Source organism: Mustela nivalis (assembly GCF_964662115.1).
Source record: "Mustela nivalis genome assembly, chromosome: 16".
Taxonomy (NCBI): domain Eukaryota; kingdom Metazoa; phylum Chordata; class Mammalia; order Carnivora; family Mustelidae; genus Mustela; species Mustela nivalis.
The window spans coordinates 62,065,977-62,086,303 of record NC_139035.1 but is presented as its reverse complement, the minus strand read 5'-3'; the positions used below and the strand labels follow the sequence as shown (position 1 = coordinate 62,086,303).

At 42.3% G+C, this 20,327-nt stretch overlaps 1 protein-coding gene across 1 annotated transcript in view; it reads right to left on the bottom strand.

Moving 5' to 3' along the window:
- RGS5 (regulator of G protein signaling 5) overlaps nt 1–20,327 on the bottom strand; it is a 49,381-nt gene that overhangs the window by 13,167 nt on the left and 15,887 nt on the right. Inside the window, exons 2-3 of the mRNA XM_082704160.1 lie at nt 10,884–10,994; nt 3,371–3,432 (exon numbers count right to left, since the gene is read on the bottom strand). Coding sequence (XP_082560286.1) covers nt 3,371–3,432; nt 10,884–10,994 — 173 coding nt within the window. The remainder of the gene's footprint in view (nt 1–3,370; nt 3,433–10,883; nt 10,995–20,327) is intronic.

Here is a 20,327-nt window from a genome sequence, read left to right as displayed (position 1 = left end):
GTTAGTTGGAGAAGAAAAGATTGAGTAGCACCTTAACTGTCTTATTTTTAAGAGGTTAGGTACCAATTGATTTCATTTCCACTCCAGAAAAATGTGGATTTAAGGAATACTTGGGAACTATATCAATTGTGAGTGAATATCCTATATTAGTGGAACAGAATGCCAAATGTTCTTTATAAACAATGGAGGTGCCATGTTTAAATGGTTTCATTTATCCAATCAAACATGTGAGAAGAGACTGACATTTCAAATGCATGGATTTCTCAAATGTGTATTTCTTTGCTACGTATTTTGCATCAATCACAGCTAATGTTAGAGATTTCTCCCTATAGACTATTAGTTTTAGTAGAGTCAAACAAAAACATCTCATGAGAACCGAGTTGCTTAAATGTGGCTTAAATAATATTCACAAGGCATGATAGCTGGTTTTTGGAAGAATAGGTCAAATGTTGCTTCTGAAGGTTGATGGTGCCAGGGTGGAATTATTTGAGTGTGACAATCATTCCATTAGTCCTTCTGTAGGGACAGGTAGACAGTGAGAAGCAGGGATCAAAGACAATGTGTCAATAGGGAGACACAGAGCAAGAAGGGGAGTCAGAGAGAGAATCAGGGGCAGAAGGGGAAATGGAAAAATAAGAAGGAAGAGAGAGACAGAGAGATAGTAAGAGCAGAGGACTATACTTGGAGAGGGAGAGGTTGTCTTTTTACTAATGATGTCCCCTTTCCGAGGACGTGCCTCTCTTGTGTTTCCATGAGATCTCTCTATTCATATCAGAAACTCTCTTTTTCACTTGAGCTAGTTTGAATATACAGATATCCTTTCAAAGGAAGGATTTTTGACCTGAATGACTATCAAATGCTTTTCCACTTATCACTTGGGGAAATCAATTGCCCAAGTCTTAAAAATGTTAATTACTTAGGAGGATAATTATGTGGAACTTAAAATTATATGGGATTATATGGACTTTCTCTCTCTCTCCATCTCTGAAACAAACAAATAAATCTTTAAAGAAAAGATTATATGGACATTATATTATATCGACATTAAAGAAAAGATTATATGGACATTGTATTAAAGATTATATGGACATTATATAGACACACACATACAGAGATCCATACTGTATAACACACATATATATGCATATGTAACTTTTAAATATATATGATTAAGTGAAATGTGAATATTATATGTAGATAGTTACACAAGCACACACATGTGAATACATATTTTCCACACTGAGAAGTAGAACACATTACTGTGAGAATCTCAGGGCTCAAGGTCACACCATGGTCATTGTCTATGTGCAACCTGAAAGACTTCAGTCCCTCAACAAATGCTAAGGTGTTAACACTAACTGTCTCTGGCTTAACTTCAACCCCCGTCTTTCTTCTATCAATAGCTCCCTGTTTCCTACAAGCCTGAAATAGATAAATGTGTGGCCTGAAGGATTAGAGTGACCTGAAAAGGATTGTATATATGCACACAAATATATATCCTTCTCCTTAGTGGTTTTGCAAACATGAGAATAGTTCTCTTACTTCTCAGGGTTTCTTGACTACAGCAAGAAATAGCTGCACCCAGGATACTTGGGATTCATAATGTATCAATGTATCATCTGTGAGATTGCAATTGGCCCCAAAACCATTAAGTAAGACAAGAAATAAGTCAACTGATAGACATATATATTTTTCTCTTGGTGGATCACATGGGATTTCTGGATCTGGGAAGCAAATTGAATTCATTCATCCACACATTAAGCCAATAAACATTTACTGAACACTTTACATATGTTGGGGCAGGGTATTCCGTTTAACACAAGCAATAAAAAGAGAATCATAAGTGGATAAAATTAAGAAAGTTACGAAGTTGAGGTTTGGCTGTTCTGCCTCCAAAGATAATGATTCTGTCTCAGGTAAACAGAAGCTTCCCTACCAAAACCAAGACATTTAAAAAAAAATCATATATAATTCTGCTCTGGGCCTATTGATCATGATGCTCCTATGAAAAATATTTTTAAAATCTATATTTTTGCAAAGCATATAACAAAGTTTCATATGCCATTCTTGGGGTAAAGATGTAGAAATATGGGTTCTTAAAATTAACTATTCAACAAATTACTCTCCCCATATTGTGTACTTCTTATTGGGAGATTATTCAGATCAAAAGATTGAGTCCTGGGGGTGCCTGGGTGGCTCAGGGGGTTAGGCATCTGTAATTGGCTCAGGTCAGGATCTAAAGGTCCTGGGATCAAGTCCCGTGTAAGACTCCTTGCTCAGCGGAGAGCCCAAGTCTCCCTCTCCCTCTCCTTCTGTCCCTCCTCCATTTCTGCTTGTGCTCCCTCTCCCTCTCTCTCTCTTTCTCTCTCTCTCTCTCTCTTAAATAAATAAATAAAGCCTTAAAAAAAAAGAAGATTGAGTCCTGGCTGTCACTGAGTTTATAATTTATCATAGGAGGAAGATGCCTATGAAAAAGCACACCATAGCATGTATTAAGCAGGAGAAAAGTTGTGCAGGCAGAAGCTCTGGAAGCTCAGAGGGAGATCAGTCTGGATAAGACTAGGCATTTTGTGTTTGGATTTGCTTTTATAGGAGAGGAAGAATTTCTACAGCTAGAGATATGAATACAAAGTATTCCAACCAAAGGGACTGCATGCAGAAATTCCCGAGGGAGAACACTTCAGTGTGACTGCAGACCAGCCATCTAAGTATTATGGAGCAGCTTAAACATTGGAAACTTGAAAATGAATCTGTTGGCCTTGGGAATGGGTAAGAATTTGCATTAGGGGAAAGACAAGTAGTGCTCAGGTGTATTGGTATTAGCTTGGAAATGGGTTCTTAATAGCACTTTGGTCATGTCTTGAATAAACATCCAACCAGCAAGCACCAGAAGAGGAAACAAGGTCTGGGGAGAGAATAACCCACGTTGGGCCAGAAAAACAGTTAATAGCAGGTTTCATTGAGACATACTATCCAACCCGTGCTTCCTAATCCAGTGGTCTGCATACTACTCTAGCCAATCCTTGTCAAGTCATTATGACACTAAGCTGGAAAAGGCAGTATCTCTCTTTTCCTGATGAAAACATTAAGAAGCACATGTGCCAAGCCACGTGGGTAAGCAGGATGATGGGAAAACAACATGCAATCCCGAGTCCTCAGGACATTTTATTTTCACATTCTCTTCCAATGCAGTATACCTTCTTCTTCTTATGAGCTAGATAACCACACTCCCTTGGTATCCTTACCTTGTGAGACCACTTTAAAAATGGAAGAAATGTCAGAATTGGAGAAGAAGGACACAGACCGTACAAAGGCAACATTTTGCCTCTGTCCCTGCCCTGAGCTTTTATAAAAGACAATTCCAACTCACAGTTGTTCTGCAGGAGCTTGTCCAGGCAGTCACGCCACTGCAGGGCCTCATCCAAGGTAGGTCTAAATCAAGAATTACGGGAAAGAAAAAGGCAACAGCCATGAGAAGAAGGGAATTAACCATTCACTGACAATGTCTTGGACCTGTTTTTCTCAGAAATGATACACCCAATGACCCATCCTCAGGACAAGGGAGTTTGTTATTTTCTTTCTAATAAATCAAGTTTGGTGGGCTGGGTTTGCTTTCACACATGGATATTGTGTATTTTTTTCCTTCCTTCCTTCCTTCCTTCCTTCCTTCCTTGTTTGAGACTTTTATTTGTTTGGGAGAGAGAGCAAGAGAGCAAGAGCATGAGTGGAGGGGAAAGGCAAAGGGAGTGAGAGAAGCAGGCTTCCAACTGAGCAGGAACCCCTATCCCAAGGTTCCTGGGATTGTGACCTGAGCCAAAGGCAGACACTTAACCACCCCGGCAACCTAAGAGGTGTATTTTCATCTCCTTTTGCGCAATCTGTTTAGGTCTCTCTCTTTTTAGAAGCAAAGTCTATTTGTCATGAAGCTGTGTCTTGGCATTCTTGTATATTCCATGACAGTATCTCCAATTGTGACCCTTTTTCCCAAATGTAACTGAATTAAATCCAGTGGCTCCATTATAGGGATTGAACTCACATTCTGTGCCTCACCAGTGCTCCCCTTTAGCTGCCCGATTTAATCAGCAAAGGGCATTTGATTCCACATCTGTATCCAATTGCCATTGTTAAAGCTGGTGGAAGATGGAATGTGGGGATGCTGCCTCATGGTGGAAATGTGATCACCGTATGTCTACATTTTTAAAAATCAGGATGCATTTTTCCTGCCCAGTTAGGATAGGATAATAATTCTTAAAATATTTTCTCTGAGAAGAAAATTGGTTATACATCATGAATGAGAATGTTGTACATAAATGCTTTAGATGCTGACTCAAAAGGAGAAGGTAATAGCCAACACATAATTCCCCTTAGGCTGTTTTTATTTTAACATTTATCTATGCAGAAACCCCACAGTTATCTCGTTAAAACCTCCAGCTCTTCTCTCACAGCAGGATTGTGTCAAGGCAGACTGCTGTTGTCTGGGAAAAATGGCTGACTCTGCCCTCCTGGGGCTCCCCTCCTCCAATTCCTGCATTGTCATGTGAGTTCTTCCTTGTCAAATCAAAAGAGACTAACAAGGCAGGCATTAGAATATTAGGGCCGGGTGAGTGAGTAGCTCAATCATTAAGCATCTGACTTTGGCTCAGGTCATGATCCCAGGGTCCTGGGATCAAGCCCTGCATTGGGCTCTCTGCTCAACAGGGAGTCTGCTTCTCCCTCTCCCACTTCCCCTGCTTGTGTTTCCTCTTGCTGTGTCTCTCTCTGTCAAATAATAAATTTTTAAAAAATGGAATATTAAGGCCAATGAAGGTATTCTTCCTAAGTTGGAACTTCCTTAGCACTTCGTTTTTTGTTTTTGTTTTTGTTTTAATCTACTCTTCAGACAGTACAGGAACATTCCTGCTTGTCTTAAAAAAAAAAAAAATCTTGGGGTTTTAAGCATTCAGATTAGCAGCTGAGGTTGACGAGACAATTGCTAGTTCTACTTTTTATTGTGCTGTCCTGGCTTAAATATTGCATCACTTTATTTATGTAAGGAGTCCAAGATGGCAGTAGCTTTTTTTGGCTAAAGTGCTGTGAATATAGCCTTCACTTCTGTGTTCTTCATTGCAGAATATGTACAGATTTGGAGTCTTAATTATTTGACTTTCCATAAAGCTTTACGTTTTTACTATTTGAAGATTAAACACGGTGAAAAAAAAACAAAACCTCACATGGTTTCCGTTTTCCTGGCTACAAACACAGGTGTCATCGATTAAGAGCACCACACCAATTCCTCAGAGATTTATTTTTAATAAGTGAACGACCCTCCCTCCCCACCCCATTTTCTTCTGGTTAGTACAAAGGAGCACAGGAAAGAGAAATGACATGAGGAAAGGATTGCAAGAATTCTTCTGTCTCATTTTATTTCTAACCAGAAAAGGACTTGTTTTCTAGAGGTCATACCTCCTTTTGGTTCGTCTTTATAACTCTTCCTATGTGTATATTATTTCATACCTACATTCTTAGCATTAGAACTCACACATCTTAATTTCTTCACTACAGGGGGTTCAACGCTCTGCTAGACATGTGCCACGGTTTTATTGATTGTTGACAGAAATAGCAGGACAGTAAATAGTTGGACAAAAGAAGCAGAGAAAGGGGGAAGGCCAGGCTCATTCTCTGAATCGTTTTCTGATTTTATAAATATTCTCATAAAATGAGATCACCTTCCTTCCCCCTCTTTTCCTCTGGTTAATACAGAGGAGCACAGGAAGAAGAAATGACATAAGCAGGTGCACCCCACTAAAGCGTGCTACCAGACCCAATTTGTCCCAAACAGTCTTGTTAGAACCAGACTAATGATCAACAGCAGCAGTACATCACAGCCGAGATTAAATTCCTGAAAAGGACATGTGCTGAGCCCGCCTGGGGGTTAAATTAGTCCAAATTGATTCAAGGACACAGTGGAGCAGGACGCGTGCCCCACTGCATAAAGCCCAGTGTTCTGATCACCAGCCTAGGAGGGAGCAGAGGTTCATCCTGTCCTGATTCTCAGAATTTGCCAGCCCTCATTAAGTCTGACTTCTTTGGAAACAAGATAGATGCAGATCTAAATGGCCAATAAGTGCCCTGGTTTGCAATGTCATTGGTGACCACAGAGAGTGGGCACAGAGTCTGTGTGTGGGGGGGGAGGCGGAGGAAGCCAGTTCGCATGAAAGGCAAAATAAACATTTATAGAGATGATTAACTGTGTGTTTTATAATGCCCAGTGTAAATGCCAACTGGTCCAGGAAGTGGCCATCTCGATGGAAGTTTTCTCTCTCTTTACTATACTCTTACCTGTGCACTTTTGAATCTCTTACGTGGCCACAACGTACTCACTGCCTCAAGGTAGAGCTTGTCGGTCATGGAGAATGTCGCCTGTTCCACCTGGCCCACGGCTCACCTGCAGCACTAATCATGCACTAAGCATGCGTGGAATGCAAACATTCACGACGGTTCCCTGGGCCCATAGTTAGTCTGGTTGATGAAAGCCATAAATGACCCGAAAGTTTCATTTCGAAAATGGCAGCCCCGCAACCCATTAACTCCAACTGCGGGCAACTCCTGACGCTTCCTAAGCTGTAACCATGGGGAAGTTTTTAACCTCTTGCAACACCAGTGGTTTCCTTTCCTTGTTCTATTTTAAATCTACACGGCCCCTGGCACCCATTTAAACACTTCTGGTAATGTTCTCACGTGCTCTTCTTCTTGACAAGGGAAATGAAATCCTAGTTATTTATCGGCCCTTAATGCCTGCTCTGCTCTCCCTTCCTTCCCCACAGGGCAATACGGTCATGACTCTGCTCAAGTCCATTCATGGAGATTTGTTAAGCCCGTGCCCCACGGCCAACAGTGACCTGGCGCTGAGGATGGGGATGCAGATGAAAAACACCTGCTTCTTTTTGTGGTCTCTGTGGCCAGACATTGTACATCCAGATGTATTCCTGGCAGTGATGCTCAGACAGCAGTCCACCCAGTGAGAGCAAGGGTGCGGGAACAATTGGGAACTCTTCTCCTCTACAAGGTGGGGTCCTGCTAATATGTGGAGGTCACCCTAGAGTTATAAAGTGGTAAAACGCCACCAACAGAATGTGGTTAAAAATTAGTGGCGGGGCGCCTGGGTGGCTCAATCAGTTAAGCATCTGCCTTTGGCTCAGGTCATGATCCCAGGGTCCTGGGATCGAGCCCTGCGTCTGGCTCCCTGCTTGGCGGGAAGTCTGCTTCTCCCCCTCCAACTCCCCCTGCTTGTGTTCTCTCTCTCTCTGTGTCTCTGTCAAATAAATAAATTAAATTTTTAAAAAATAGGGGCAGGGGCGCCTGGGTGGCTCAGTTGGTTAGATACCTGCCTTTGGCTCAGATCATAATTCCAGGGTCCTGGGATTGAGCCCCCGTCAGGCTCCCTGCTCAGTGGGAAGCCTGCTTCTCCCTCTCCTGCTCCCCCTCCTCCTCCTGCTTTTCTCTCTCTCTCTCTATCTCTCTCTCAAATAAGTAAAATCTTTAAAAAGAAAAAAAAATAGTGCCATAGGCCAGATGGAAAAGGAACATCTAGAATATAAAATAAACCATAGGAATATCTGTATCAGCTCCTGGGCATTTCCCAATTGGTTCTATGACCAGCCATGATAACAGTTATTGCAAACTAAGTTTATGTGGTGTACTGATTTGTTTATTACTCATGATGAGGACCTAGAGCATAGCCTTAGGGAATGCTTACATACAGAGAGGGTGGGCAAAAGTGGGAGTCCTTAGAGAGAAAGAAGGCAGGGTTAGACGTGAAGGAAGAGAGTTTTCAGGAGGCCAACTGTTGAGCAAAATCTGGCAAAGGGGAAAAGGCACACCTGTAGAGAGGGTTCCTTTGGGTGATAAGTTTTAAACCAGATAAGCAAGAGTGAATAGAAGATCCTGGAAGCAGTGGCTTTTGTGAAAGGAGATTCAAAACCAAGCAAGAGTGGCTGAGAGCAGAGTCAAGAATAGAGTCAAGCGGACGTTGAGGAAGCAGGGCTCTTCTCCAAACTCGTCTTGTTGGTCGCACCTGGACCACTTCCTGGAGCACGTCCTACTGCTCCAGACTGAGACAGAGATCATGTAACACCTGCTGGCTGAGCAGACCGTCTTGCATTAGATAGTTAGAAGTCAGCCAGGGTCAGCCACAAGTCCTCCAAAGCAAGTTACATAACCTTGTGGTTTGCCTTTATAAGTCTGCACTTCACACTGGCTCTTGGGAACACATCTTCGATTGCAGTCGACTTTGTGTCTCCTAGATTGCCATCTCTAAGACCCCAAATAGATGCTTTGGTTGTCCTACAGCTTCTTCTGGATGGACACATCCTGCTTCTAGAACTACCTGATGAACACAAGAGAAAGGAGAAGGAGTAGGAAGGAGGGGGCTGAGAGAGTTCTTTGTCGGAACGGAACATGGTCCCAGAGGGAGAAGAGCAATTAAGAACACAGACACTGGCTACGGGTGGTAGGAATTTAGGCAACTCTTTCCTGTTTTTTTTTTTTTTTTTTTTTTTTAGATTTCTCTTTTTCTAATGAGAAAAATAAAAACATTAAAAAAAAACAGAAAATGCCTTTTTTGAGAGGGGGGCTAGAGGGGTCGAGGGGGAGGGAGGGAGAGAATCTCAGGCAAGCTCCAGGCCTTGCATAGAGCCTGACACAGAGCCTGACACAGGGCTTGATCTCACCACCCTGAAATCATGACCTGAGCCAAAAATAAGAGTTGGACATTTCACTGAATGAGCCACCCAGGCATCCCAGAGAATGCTTTTTTTTTTTTTTTAAAGATGAGAGGGTTAAAAATACCTTCAGTCTGGAGAAGGTTTATTTTCTTCTCTGAGAGAAGAACACGGGTACAAAAATACAGAGAAGTTTTAAGCGGGGGAGAAGAGAGATTGATTGAGCTCATGCAGAAAACAGTCTTTTCTGTTAGTTAAAAGGCTCGGATACTTGCCAAACCCAGGAGGTGGAACGGGTTTAGGGGCTTAGAAGAAGGTGGGAAAGCCTTGTAGTAGTCACTGACAAGTGCAGTAGAGACAGGCAGGCCCCCCACCCCCAATAATTCAAACTCCTGGAAGAAAAAAGAAATAGAAGATAAGAGAAAAAAAATATCCAATAAATATCAACCCCAGCTTTCCTTCCAAACTGCTTCTGACTGAATCCCTTTTAAGCCAAATAGTTCAAGTGTCTGTGTGGAACCTTAAAGCAGAGAATCAAAGCAGGAAAGGTAGAGCCATCCTTTTTAAAGTGAATTCCTACAGATCCATAACCACCCCATTGTTTACTTCAAAATAGATTTTTTTGATCTGTTGCTGTTGCAAAATGTGGTTCTTATGCCCCTCCAGTGCCTGGTGCCTGCCACTCCCCACTGAATTAGCTTCCCCTTTCTAAATGCACCAAACTCAATTATGCCTCACTTCCGGTTGGGGATCACTTTGAAGTAAGATGAGGGGAATGGAACCATCCACTTAGGTTGATGGAAAAAGATTTAAAAAGAGGAACCTGTCTTTTTATCTCCCAACCAATCCAGCTATATTAAGTTGAAGGTCATCTGGACCAAGAGAAGATTGACCAGTTTATACAGATGCCAAATTTAAAAAGAAACGGAGATTAAAAGGGATTCCTGTGCTTTTACCACCCTTCCGCCATCTCCTCGAAGCTTTCCGATAGCAGAACGGAGGAATGCGAGCACATTTGGCTTTCCTCCTTCCTGCTCTCCTTTCTTGATTTTCAGGCCCATGAAGCTGTTTGAAGGGGAAAATGGAGGGTATGGGGTGGGGAGGACTGGCTGCGTGGCTGGGGGGAAGATGGGAAGCCAAGTGCGTGCTCAGGGTAGAGTTACCACGTCATGGCGGAGTCCATGCCATTGGGGAGCTGCACCCCATGCCATACAGCTTAACTCTACCTACTCTCACCCCTTGCCTAAATTGGTGGAAGTACGTGTGGGAAGGTGAGGGAGAAGGGAGAGAGGACTATGGAAGTCCAGTCAGGAATACTAATTTATGGATTGGGGTTAACAATGATTCATATGCATTACATAGAATTGGCCAGGCAAGAATTAATTCCTCTGTCAAGGAACAGTCTTCTGTTCCTCTGAAGGAATCATATTTGGAGAAGAAGCTATTCGGCTTAAATTGCCTGCCTCAGTCTTAGCATCTTCCTGAGGGAAATGTTTCCATTTCTAGCTTCCCACCCAGGAGGCAGCCTTGGGTCCTTCCTCAGCAGATGAGCTTCCAGTGATCTTTTTTTTTTTTTTTTTTTTAAGATATTTATTTATTTATTTATTTATTTATTTTGTCAGAGAGAGATAGCCAGAGCAGGAACACAAGCAGGGGTAGTGTGAGAGGGAGAAGCAGGCTTCCTGTCTAGAAGGGAGCTTGATGTGGGGCTCAATCCCAGGACCCTGGGATCATGACCTAAGCCTGAGCCAAAGGCAGATGCTTAACAACTGAGCCACCCAGGCGCCTCAAGCATCCAGGGATCTTAAGGAACCGGGTCAGGAGCGGTTACCTGAACCCCAGGCAGCGGGTGATCAGGTATTTTTTCTGTCATGCCTCTGTGTGGTGAGTGGCTGGGGAGTTATTTAAATGCTGTTGCCATTTTATAAGGTATGCTTTCTCTCAAACAGGGTCCCGAGGCAGGGCCTTCTCTTTATTGTTAAGTGACCTGATGGTATTGCTTGTTATGGTCCTGACACAGGAGAGTAGAATAATGCTTATTTACAGACCAGGTATCTGAGAGATCTTATGATCGTCAATGAGTAACGGAGGGTGGAGAGCTCTCCAGGTGAGGGATGGTGCTATACATCTGAGAAACAGCCATCGTCTGGGGGAAAAGGAGCGGAATCCATGCTCATGACTCACTTCTGGGTCTTGGCTGGTTTTTCTGGCTTCTCATTGTATGGAATGACAAGGTCAACAGCTGAGTCTGGCTTCTGGAGGAGAATTCCCAACTTGATCTTAATCTCCTTGGCCCTGAAAAAAAAGATATAAGGAGGAATAGGAACACTGTCCAAGCATACAGATCTGAAACTCAGATTTCTTTCTGTGTCAAAGGAACAAAAATGAACAAGGCCCCATTTTTACTGTTGTGGCAGGAAGAATACTAATGTAGAAATGGGACACATGAATCCTAATAATTAACAATTATCAAGCTCCTTTTAAGACCCTGATTAATATGCATTATTAATTATTATGTATTAATATTAATATGCATTAGTTCATCTTAATTACTGTTTTGCATATATTCTTTCACTTTATATATGAGGAATACTACAGTATTATTCCCATTTTACAGATGAAGACATTGAAAGTCAGAGTGTTTAAATAACTTACCTAAGATAACCCAGCGAGTCTGTGGTGGAGATGGGACTGGAGCCCACACCATCTGACTCCAGAGTTCACAGGTGAGCTACTCACTCCCCTGCGTACCTGTCTTCTGAGGGCTCTGGTCCCACATCTGCCATTAATTAGATGTAGACTATTTGAAAAAAATCATATATATATATATATATATATATATATATATATATATATATTAGCACTAGGCCTCAGTTCCCTCATCTATAAAGTGACAGAGCTAATTGAGATGTTTTCTTCAGCTGTCTCCAGCCATAAAATTAAATTATTCTGCCTGAAGATGTCTTCCCTAAAAGTGTTCTTTATTTAGATGGATTTGATTTTTTTTTTTCCCCCAACTGCTTGCCCCTTGTTCCATAATGGCTACTGGCCTATGTTTTTTGCAGGAAGCCTTTGGGAGATGAGCATTCATTGCCAAAGGACCGATGATAGAAGCATTTTATCACTGCTTTCTACCCTCAACATTTTGGTAAGTAGATGGAGTCAGAATTCTGTGCCTTCCTCTACCAAAGGACACAATCATTTTCATGCCTCGTTTCAAAACTAACCTTCTAAGTCTTCCATCATTTCATGGTGAGTCTGAACTCAAAAGAGCACCAAGCAAGTTGTGAACATTAACCTGTAAGGCAAGCTGTTGTAGATGGAGAGACCCCCAAAGCTGCTTTTTCATCGTTTCTTTAGCACTTTATACAACAAGGTCTTAAGACAGGATTTATCACGTTGCACCATGATAGCTGATTCATGCGTGTTTTCCAAGCTGGGTGTGAGAGCCCCATGAAGGTGGGCATCGATTCCTAAATACCTTCACCTTCTGGGGCATCACAATGCATGGTGACACCGTCAACACTCAAAAGCATTCACCAAAGTTAACTAAAAATACCATGAATTTGTTCTTCATAAGTCTGCTCACATGTGTCTCCAAGCCCACGCTCATCTGAACCCAAATCTTCAAGAGTTATGATGGGATTCATCCTGTGGCCCGATAGGACTTTGCTGCTATAAATAGACTTTCCCCATCCATTCCCATGGAGACAGGGATGAGACCATTTAAGTACATACAACGTGTGGGATTAACAATCATGGATACCAAGAGAGGAAAAGTTAAGTAAATGGACTGTATGCCTTACCAAAAAACCTATAAATACTGAATCAGTATCATAGTTTTCTGTGGTATCATAAATACAAATTCCAAAGTAAGATCTTGATTTGATCACGTCTAAACGTCTTTCTCTTTCCATTTCCTTCTGCGTCCATTCCACACCCCAGCAGATCAAGCTCACCCAAGCCCGGCACTTTGCTTGAAACCGGGCAGGTTCCGCGGGGGAGCTTACATAACACAGGAGAATAAGAATAAGTGTCATTTTGCATCCAAGCTCAGCAGGTTGCTTAAATTAACTAATGTTTTGGATTTTTTTTTTTTTTTTGCCTAGAAAACGGGACTGATAAAATAGTACATCCTCTTTTTCGTGATGATTAAATATGCTAATCATGTGAATCACTTAGCAGAGCATTTGGCATATAATACTGCTTCTTCAAAGTTAGTTCTAACTGCATAATCCTTTTTCCAACTGAGCTCAGCCCGCGTTCCCTAGCTTCAAGTACCAGATTAAAACATCCAAAAAGATTCCCACAAGTTACTAAGAATTACTACTCCCACCGCCTGCCATATTCTAGCTCTGGAAACAAGAACCACCAATTTCATATTTATCTGGAATAGAAAGAAAACATTCCTAGGGCAGGGACAGGGGGTGGGGGGAAGGCATGCAATATTTGTGGCTGCCCTCTGCTGGCTGGCGTCCAGTAGGACTGCCAGAAACACCGGGTCCATCTTTGCCGTCCAGTCGTACTATCCCACCCAGCTCTCGAAGACCATCCATTACACTCTTCTTCTGGTCCCAGCTGCCCTCAGTTCCTGCCCTTAAGGGGAGGGCTGCATGCGGGGACCGTGTTGAGCCTCGACCTTGACTCCGTAGTTCACTCACTGATGCTTAGATAAGGATTATGTCTTGAATGTGTCCCAGATGCTTGGTTTTTTGTTTGGTTGATTATTAAAGTTTTGGTGTTTTGGCTTTTTTTTTCCTTTCAACTTCTGTTTAATTTTTTTTTCCTTCCCTCCTTATGCCTTTTGCTCCATTTGAACTATTTGCTTTTGTAAAAGGCAGAGAGATATTTGTATATGATTCCCTGGTCAAAGACTAGGATGGACATGAAGGGGTAATTAGAAGGAAGGAGTGGAGTATTTTTATTAAATTTCATTTATCCATTACTGCTGGAGCATGCTTACTATGTCAGCAGTAGGCAGTAAACACACAAACACAATGTTTGGTCCTTGCCTTCAAGGTCCTGATAGCTGTTTGTGGCCTCAAATTTGTGAGAGAGCCCAAGCACTGATTCAAGGAGAGGGTGTCCAGAGAGCAGCAGAGCTCTGGTGCCCAAGGGCAGGTCAGAGAGCTTCTCAGAGGAGGCAGAATGGGAGCAGCAGTTGGTTGGGTGGACAAGAAAAGGACAGACCTTCCAGGCAGAAAGAGAGGAATGTGCCTAATGTTTGAAGATACACAGGACTGGTTCTTCTATATTTCTTCAGTGTAATGTGTGATTAGAGAGAACAGAAAGTCTTGTTAGAAGACGTGGGCTCGCTCTGCCTGCCCTCCCTGATGAACAGAGGGGCGACAGAAGAACCTCTGTACAGCACTCAGCCTAGGGCAATTGTGGTAGGAAAACAAGAAGAAGGGGGTAAAATGACTGAAAGGTGGCTTCAAAGATGGTCTGTGAGTAAACGGGTGTCATCCTCTCTTACAAACTCAATCTGTGTCAAGTTTTTCTTTTGTTAACTCGTTCAAGATGTATTTTCCCATAAAAACACGATCAATGGTGGTTAAATTGCTAAGACATCCCACAAAAAAGCCTTTTAAAACCAGAAGGAATCCAAACCCTAGTACGGTTTCGTTGGTATCACTGATTAAATCAGTTTTTCTTGGGATGATCTAGAAATCAATGGCCATTTTTAAACTGTCTATAGAAAATTATATTCCATTTCCTAGGGTAGACAAACATACCAGTACATCAGCTTACTCTTTTCCTCATACTTGCCCTGGGTATATAAAGGAGAAAGGATGCTCCGGGCTTTGCTTAAACTTCTTGGGATGGCTTCAAACTCCTGACTTCCTGTATGTTCAAACATCAGACATTAAAGAGTCTGTAAGGCAGGCAGGCAGTCCATTTGGTTTAATTAGGAGTTTGCAGGAATACAGAGAATAAATAATATGATGGCATCTCTTCTTCTAAAACACTAAAAGTTTACAGGATGAGGAGTTGTCAGATGCTAGAGTTGAAACCACTTGAAACCTTTTATTCTGTTTGCAAGGATAAACAGTGTTACTACATTTGTTTTTCTCCTCAGGAGTTCCTGGAACAAGCGGGGAAACATCCCTCCTGCCTCTTCCTCCCAGCCCCTCCCACCGCACACATATGGGAACAAAATAAACCGAGTGGAAAATCAAACAAAACGAAAACTCAAACCTATCATTTTATCTTCCTCCCTTAAAAATCAACTTGCGTGTATCTGACATGAATTTAATGTCAAAAACAACCCCATCTGGAGGAGAAAACTTTCTGACACGTTGATGATTTCAACTCGGTCTTGGGTTCTGTTTGACCATAAACCCGGCCTGTTTCCTGGCTGAGTTACAGTAACGCCGGTGAACAAGAAACAATTCGCATCTCCTCTCATCTACTCCCCATCTCGGCATCCTTTGGTTTTACAAAGAAAACATTGTTTTGAAATAAAATCAATTGAAATACCTGGGTGAAAGTTTAATTAGAGGCTGGAAGGAAGATAATTCTCTTTGTAGATGACTCACATTCGTGGTTTCAAACTGGAAAGGCTTGGAGCAATTGCAGTTTGCAGTTTTAAATCTGTGCCTTCTGTGGGTATAGTGGCCAGAAAATCAAATTTCAAAAGGCTCTGGGCCACCTAGGTCTTTCCTTCTAATGGGTGAATTGAGTCCAAGTTATTACCTTAAGGTGCACAGGCATGAAAAACAGTACAAGCAATCAACCGAAATGGAAATAAATATAACTTAATTTTTAAAAACAGTTCTGTTCAAGTAGAATATAGGAGAGCCAGCTGTGTATGTAAAGTCCTATGCTAGGTGTTTCAAGGGTTACGGTGAATCATGATTCCATGTCTCCTCAGTCTCCTCATGTACATGCCAACTATATGCTAGATATTTTTCTGGGCACTGACCACACTGGATGGAATAGAACAACTGAAGGCCCCAAGTTCAATGAGCTCAAGTGTGTGTCGCTGTGAAAACGTGCAGGCAGTGCAATGGTAGCATAGGTCCCACAGTTGTCCCTACGATGTTCACAGAGCCGACTGTATTTTTCCTTCATGGCCCTTATCAATTTGCACACATATCTCTGTCTATTTGGGTCTTGTCTCTCTCTCCCATTAGAGTGACAGGTCTCCATCAATATCAATTCCAGTCTCAGCACATTTCTCAGGGCCTGACACTTACCAGGTGCTCAAAAAAGACCTGCTCTGTACATCGACGAATCAAAAAACGAACGAGTGAGTTGAATTTCTACGTAAGATTAAAACTGCCTTGCGGGTTAAGTGATGTACTGGGGTGTGGCGCAGAAGAGGTCCCTGAGAACTGGGCTGTTTTTAATTTGAATCGCTGGGTGGGAGAGGGACAGGGACTCTCAAGTAACTAAATTCAACCTCAGAGTCAACTGAATTCAATCGTTCTCTGTTCAAGAGGTCGAGGGGCAGGTAAGGCTCAAACTGAGCATGCACATTCCGTCCCTCACGCCAGACCTGGCAACACTCCCATGAGAGGGGCGAGGAGGCAATGACAACCACTGACAGTCTGATCAGAATCTACTGTGAGACCATAATGGATCAGGACTTAAAAGAAACAGAAAGAGCCAAGAAGCTGGACTAGTCCTGTGGCTTGGAAGACTGTCAGTCATCACAGGCAGTTTCGGGCTAGACTGCAGATGTATCTCGGGAAAAGTCAGGAGGAAACACAAGACGGAGGACCTCTGGGAAGTACAGACCAGGGGTTTTACGTTTCCCAAAGAGGTGTCCCAACCAGTCCGGTCTCAAGGACAATCCAGTTTAAAGTCAATTCTGCTTAAATCTGTGTCGCCGATGCCCCCTGCTGGTCATGGATGGGTGTGCGCGTCGGCGGAGAATTCACCTTGAGAGCAGACCTCTGTGCCCCAGGCTGCTGCCTTCTGAAGAAACACCACAAGACTAAAAAGGACATGCCCTTTCCTGGCTCCTGAAGTGTAATGAATACCAAGAAAAGATAAACAACATTTTCTAAAACACTTGTTGGCAACCAGTCCCCATGGCTGGAGAGTACGAAAACTCTCAACTCCCCAGGATTCTCCGAACATGGTCTTTTAAAGCCAAGACCAGTTTTCAAGTGCAGGGAGAAAGCTGTGCTGGGTCATTACGGTAGAGCGAGAATGTATCAGTTTCGCATCCACTTTTCCTGAATTAACCTACTTCAATACGAACTATAGAAAAAGTCACTCCTTGCTTACATTCTAGCTCCTACCTTGATGGCCCCTGATTAACTTGGTATCTGCAGGTCCCTCAAGGCAAACCTCAGTGAAGACTAGGGAGTCAACCAGGGTACTTATTTATATAAACTGACTTTATTTCATAGGATCATAGCAGAAACAGAAAAAACTGGCCTCAGCAGACTTCTCCTTTTGCTCACTTATTTATTCAACAAATTATTAAACACTTGTCATGTACCATACTCTATTATAAGTTTTGAAATCCCCAGTGGAACAAAAAAAAAAAAAAATGAGATCCTCTCATGGAGTTTATATTGTAGTTGAATAAGTTGAACACAAAACAAGGAACCAAAACAATGAAATGAAAAAATGTCAGCTCGTTGTAATCACTACAGCGTGACCTTATGTATGTAGGAATTAGCTTCAGTCACATGCCCTAATAAAGAATTCACATTGTACTGGGGGTCAGCAAGCTTTCTAGAGAGATAATGTTCCAGGGTGATTGCTATAGGTGTCTTGGCTATCCTTACTGATTGGGATCAATGGCAGATGCTTTGCCAATTAGCAGAATATGCCAGAAATGAGTTTTGACATGGAGGTTTGTTCTTTACACAATGGGCTCTCTCCAGTCACAATAATGGCATTCTAGTCATGTGGACTTGTGGCCTGTTGTGGAAACCCCCAGCTATTTTACAGAAAGGTTATACAAATGGAATTATCTCTTCATCCTTCAAGATGGCACCTGTAGCTTGATTCCTAAAAGAGTCCTACATTCAAGCCTTGATTCTGAGATTCCTTGTTGCCTGATACTACCTACAAGGGTATTAGAATCCTACCTCAGGGTATTATTGTCTGACTGAATCTTTCCTACAAGTTGTGGCTAGAGCACAAAGAATGAGGACCTTACTGACTTTACTGAGATTAGAGGACAAGTTGTATAAACATTGTGCACCAGCTTCTTGACACTTATTTGCCTAAATAAGTTTGGCCCAACTGGGTTTCCCTATATGTATAGTGATCTTGCTTTCATAAGCCAGTAGCATAATTGTGGAGAAAGAAGCAACCGTCATCTATATCTAGCCATCAATAGCTACATTTATCTACCAAGAAGAACTGGATAGCTGGATATGAATAAATTGATTCAGGTTCGTTTTCAACAGCCACTTACTATCTGTGTGACCTTATACAAGTTATATAATATCTCTTGGTTCCATCAGCTGTTAAAAAAGGATAACATTAGTGCCTTTGGCAAAAAAGTTTCTATGAGGGGTGCATGAGATAATGTACATAAAAATTAGCACAGTGCCTGGAACATAAATGGCCTGCAGTATATGGTGGTGGTGGTCAACATCATCACCATCGTTATTACCATCACTACCATCACCATCATCACCATCATCACCATCATCATCACCATCATCACCATCACTACCATCACCATCACCATCATCACCATCATCATCACCATCATCACCATCACCATCATCACCACCACCATCATCACCATCACCATCACTATCATCACCGTCATCACCATCACCATCATCACCATCACCATCATCACCATCATCACCATCATCACCATCACCACCACTATCATCATCAACACCATTACTATCATCAACACCACCATTACCAAAATCATCATCATCACCATCATCATCACCATCATCACCATGGTCTTCATTACCTACTTATGAAACTTCATATTATACCACCTAGCATTACAGTTTGTAGCAGTTTCCTTTAACCTTGGGGTTATTAGTATTTGATCACTTTAAGCTCATTTTCTCTTGGATCAAAGAACTTCTCGCTGTGAAAGGTGAAATGAAAAGGAGTTACTTATGTCCACAGATTTAAAAATGGAGCCAGGAGTCCATTAAAGAATTGGGCCTTATACATGTTCTCATAGGATGCAATCATGAACCTTCAACTGGGCCAAACTGCACATATTCCAAGGACTCAGCTTGAACACCTGTGACTTGCTAGAGTAAGAGCTTTTGCCTAGTGCTATCCTTAGCAACCAATTATGTTCAGCAAGATTTGTTTCCTGCCACCAACACCAATAGAAATTCTTTGTAAACACCATGTACAAGCATTCCCTTTTGTCTTTAAAAATCCCTGACTTTTGTTCCCTGGTTGAGAGGGAATAGGATGGAAACAATGCAGTTTGCTTTCCTACCCGAACTTGTATTTTCTGAGTGGCAATTCTGAGACCCCAAATAAAAGCTTTTGTTTTAGTGTAGCTCTGCCTCTTTTCTCGGTTGACAAGGCCTTCAACATGACTTTGTGGGTGAAATGGCCAAGATAACAAAGGGAGAGAATGAGGAAAAATCAGAAATAATTTCTGGTGGACCTACTCTGGGGAAGACGGGAGGAAAGCTAGGTGTAAAAAGCCAGGAGGGTCTTAGCAGTAACCAAAAACAGAAGTGAGGGCTTGGCTTGCTTATAGGTGGCGTGGAAAGGCTTATCTTTGTGGCACCCTGTTTGCTCCCTGTTGGTCAAAAGCAGGTTGAGAGAGCCCAGTCCTATTTGATGACACATCCTCTTCCTCAGTCATCTGGGGGAGAAACACTTAGTCTCCCCAGATCCCTGACATATCCAAGTGTGGAAGGTGATGTGGTCACTGGCCTTTCATTTCAATGACATAATCCCCACATCCAGGTGCATGCTCTCTGCCTGGTCAAGAGATTATGATGTAGGAAACAAAGGCAGAAGAAAAATTATGAAATTTCCTTACTACCGACAGCTCTTTGACAAGTCCTTGAAACAGGCAGAGTGACATTTCTCTAGGAATACAGCTGCCTTGATGCTAAGGGCAAAGGGCAATTGTAGGCCTCATCCGAGGATCCCGTGGATCTACTTTAACATAAGAAAATTCCTTTGGAAACTAGATCTCTACCTCCTAAGATACCTGTCGGCAATCATTACCTAAAAAATGGCCCACTGACACACATCTGAGAGTCTCATGACTGAGTTTTTACTAAATAGTAACAAATGGCCTTTTCCTAACAATAGCTAGCCTCCTCGGGATCTTGGAAACCTTGCTTCCAAAATACCTGGGAGGCCTTCACTACCCCTAACACCGTCTTAACTTGGAAGTATGTAATGGTCCACTCCTCATGACCCCAGTGCAGTTCTTTCTGCCCAGAGGTCTTGTCTCTGTGCTCCAATAATATCACCTTTTTGCACCAAGGACATCTCAAGAATTCTTTCTCAGCAATCATCTTTGAACCCTAATGTCTTTCCTACATCAGTCACTCCTCACAGCAAATAGGCAGAAAGGAGGTGATCTGCAGCAATTCTTAAAGGTAACAATATGTTTATGGAAACAATACTCTGCATACCATATTAATTTACTGAAGCATTAATTCACATTTTCTTCTTCATAGAGCTTTCCTCTTACTTTCA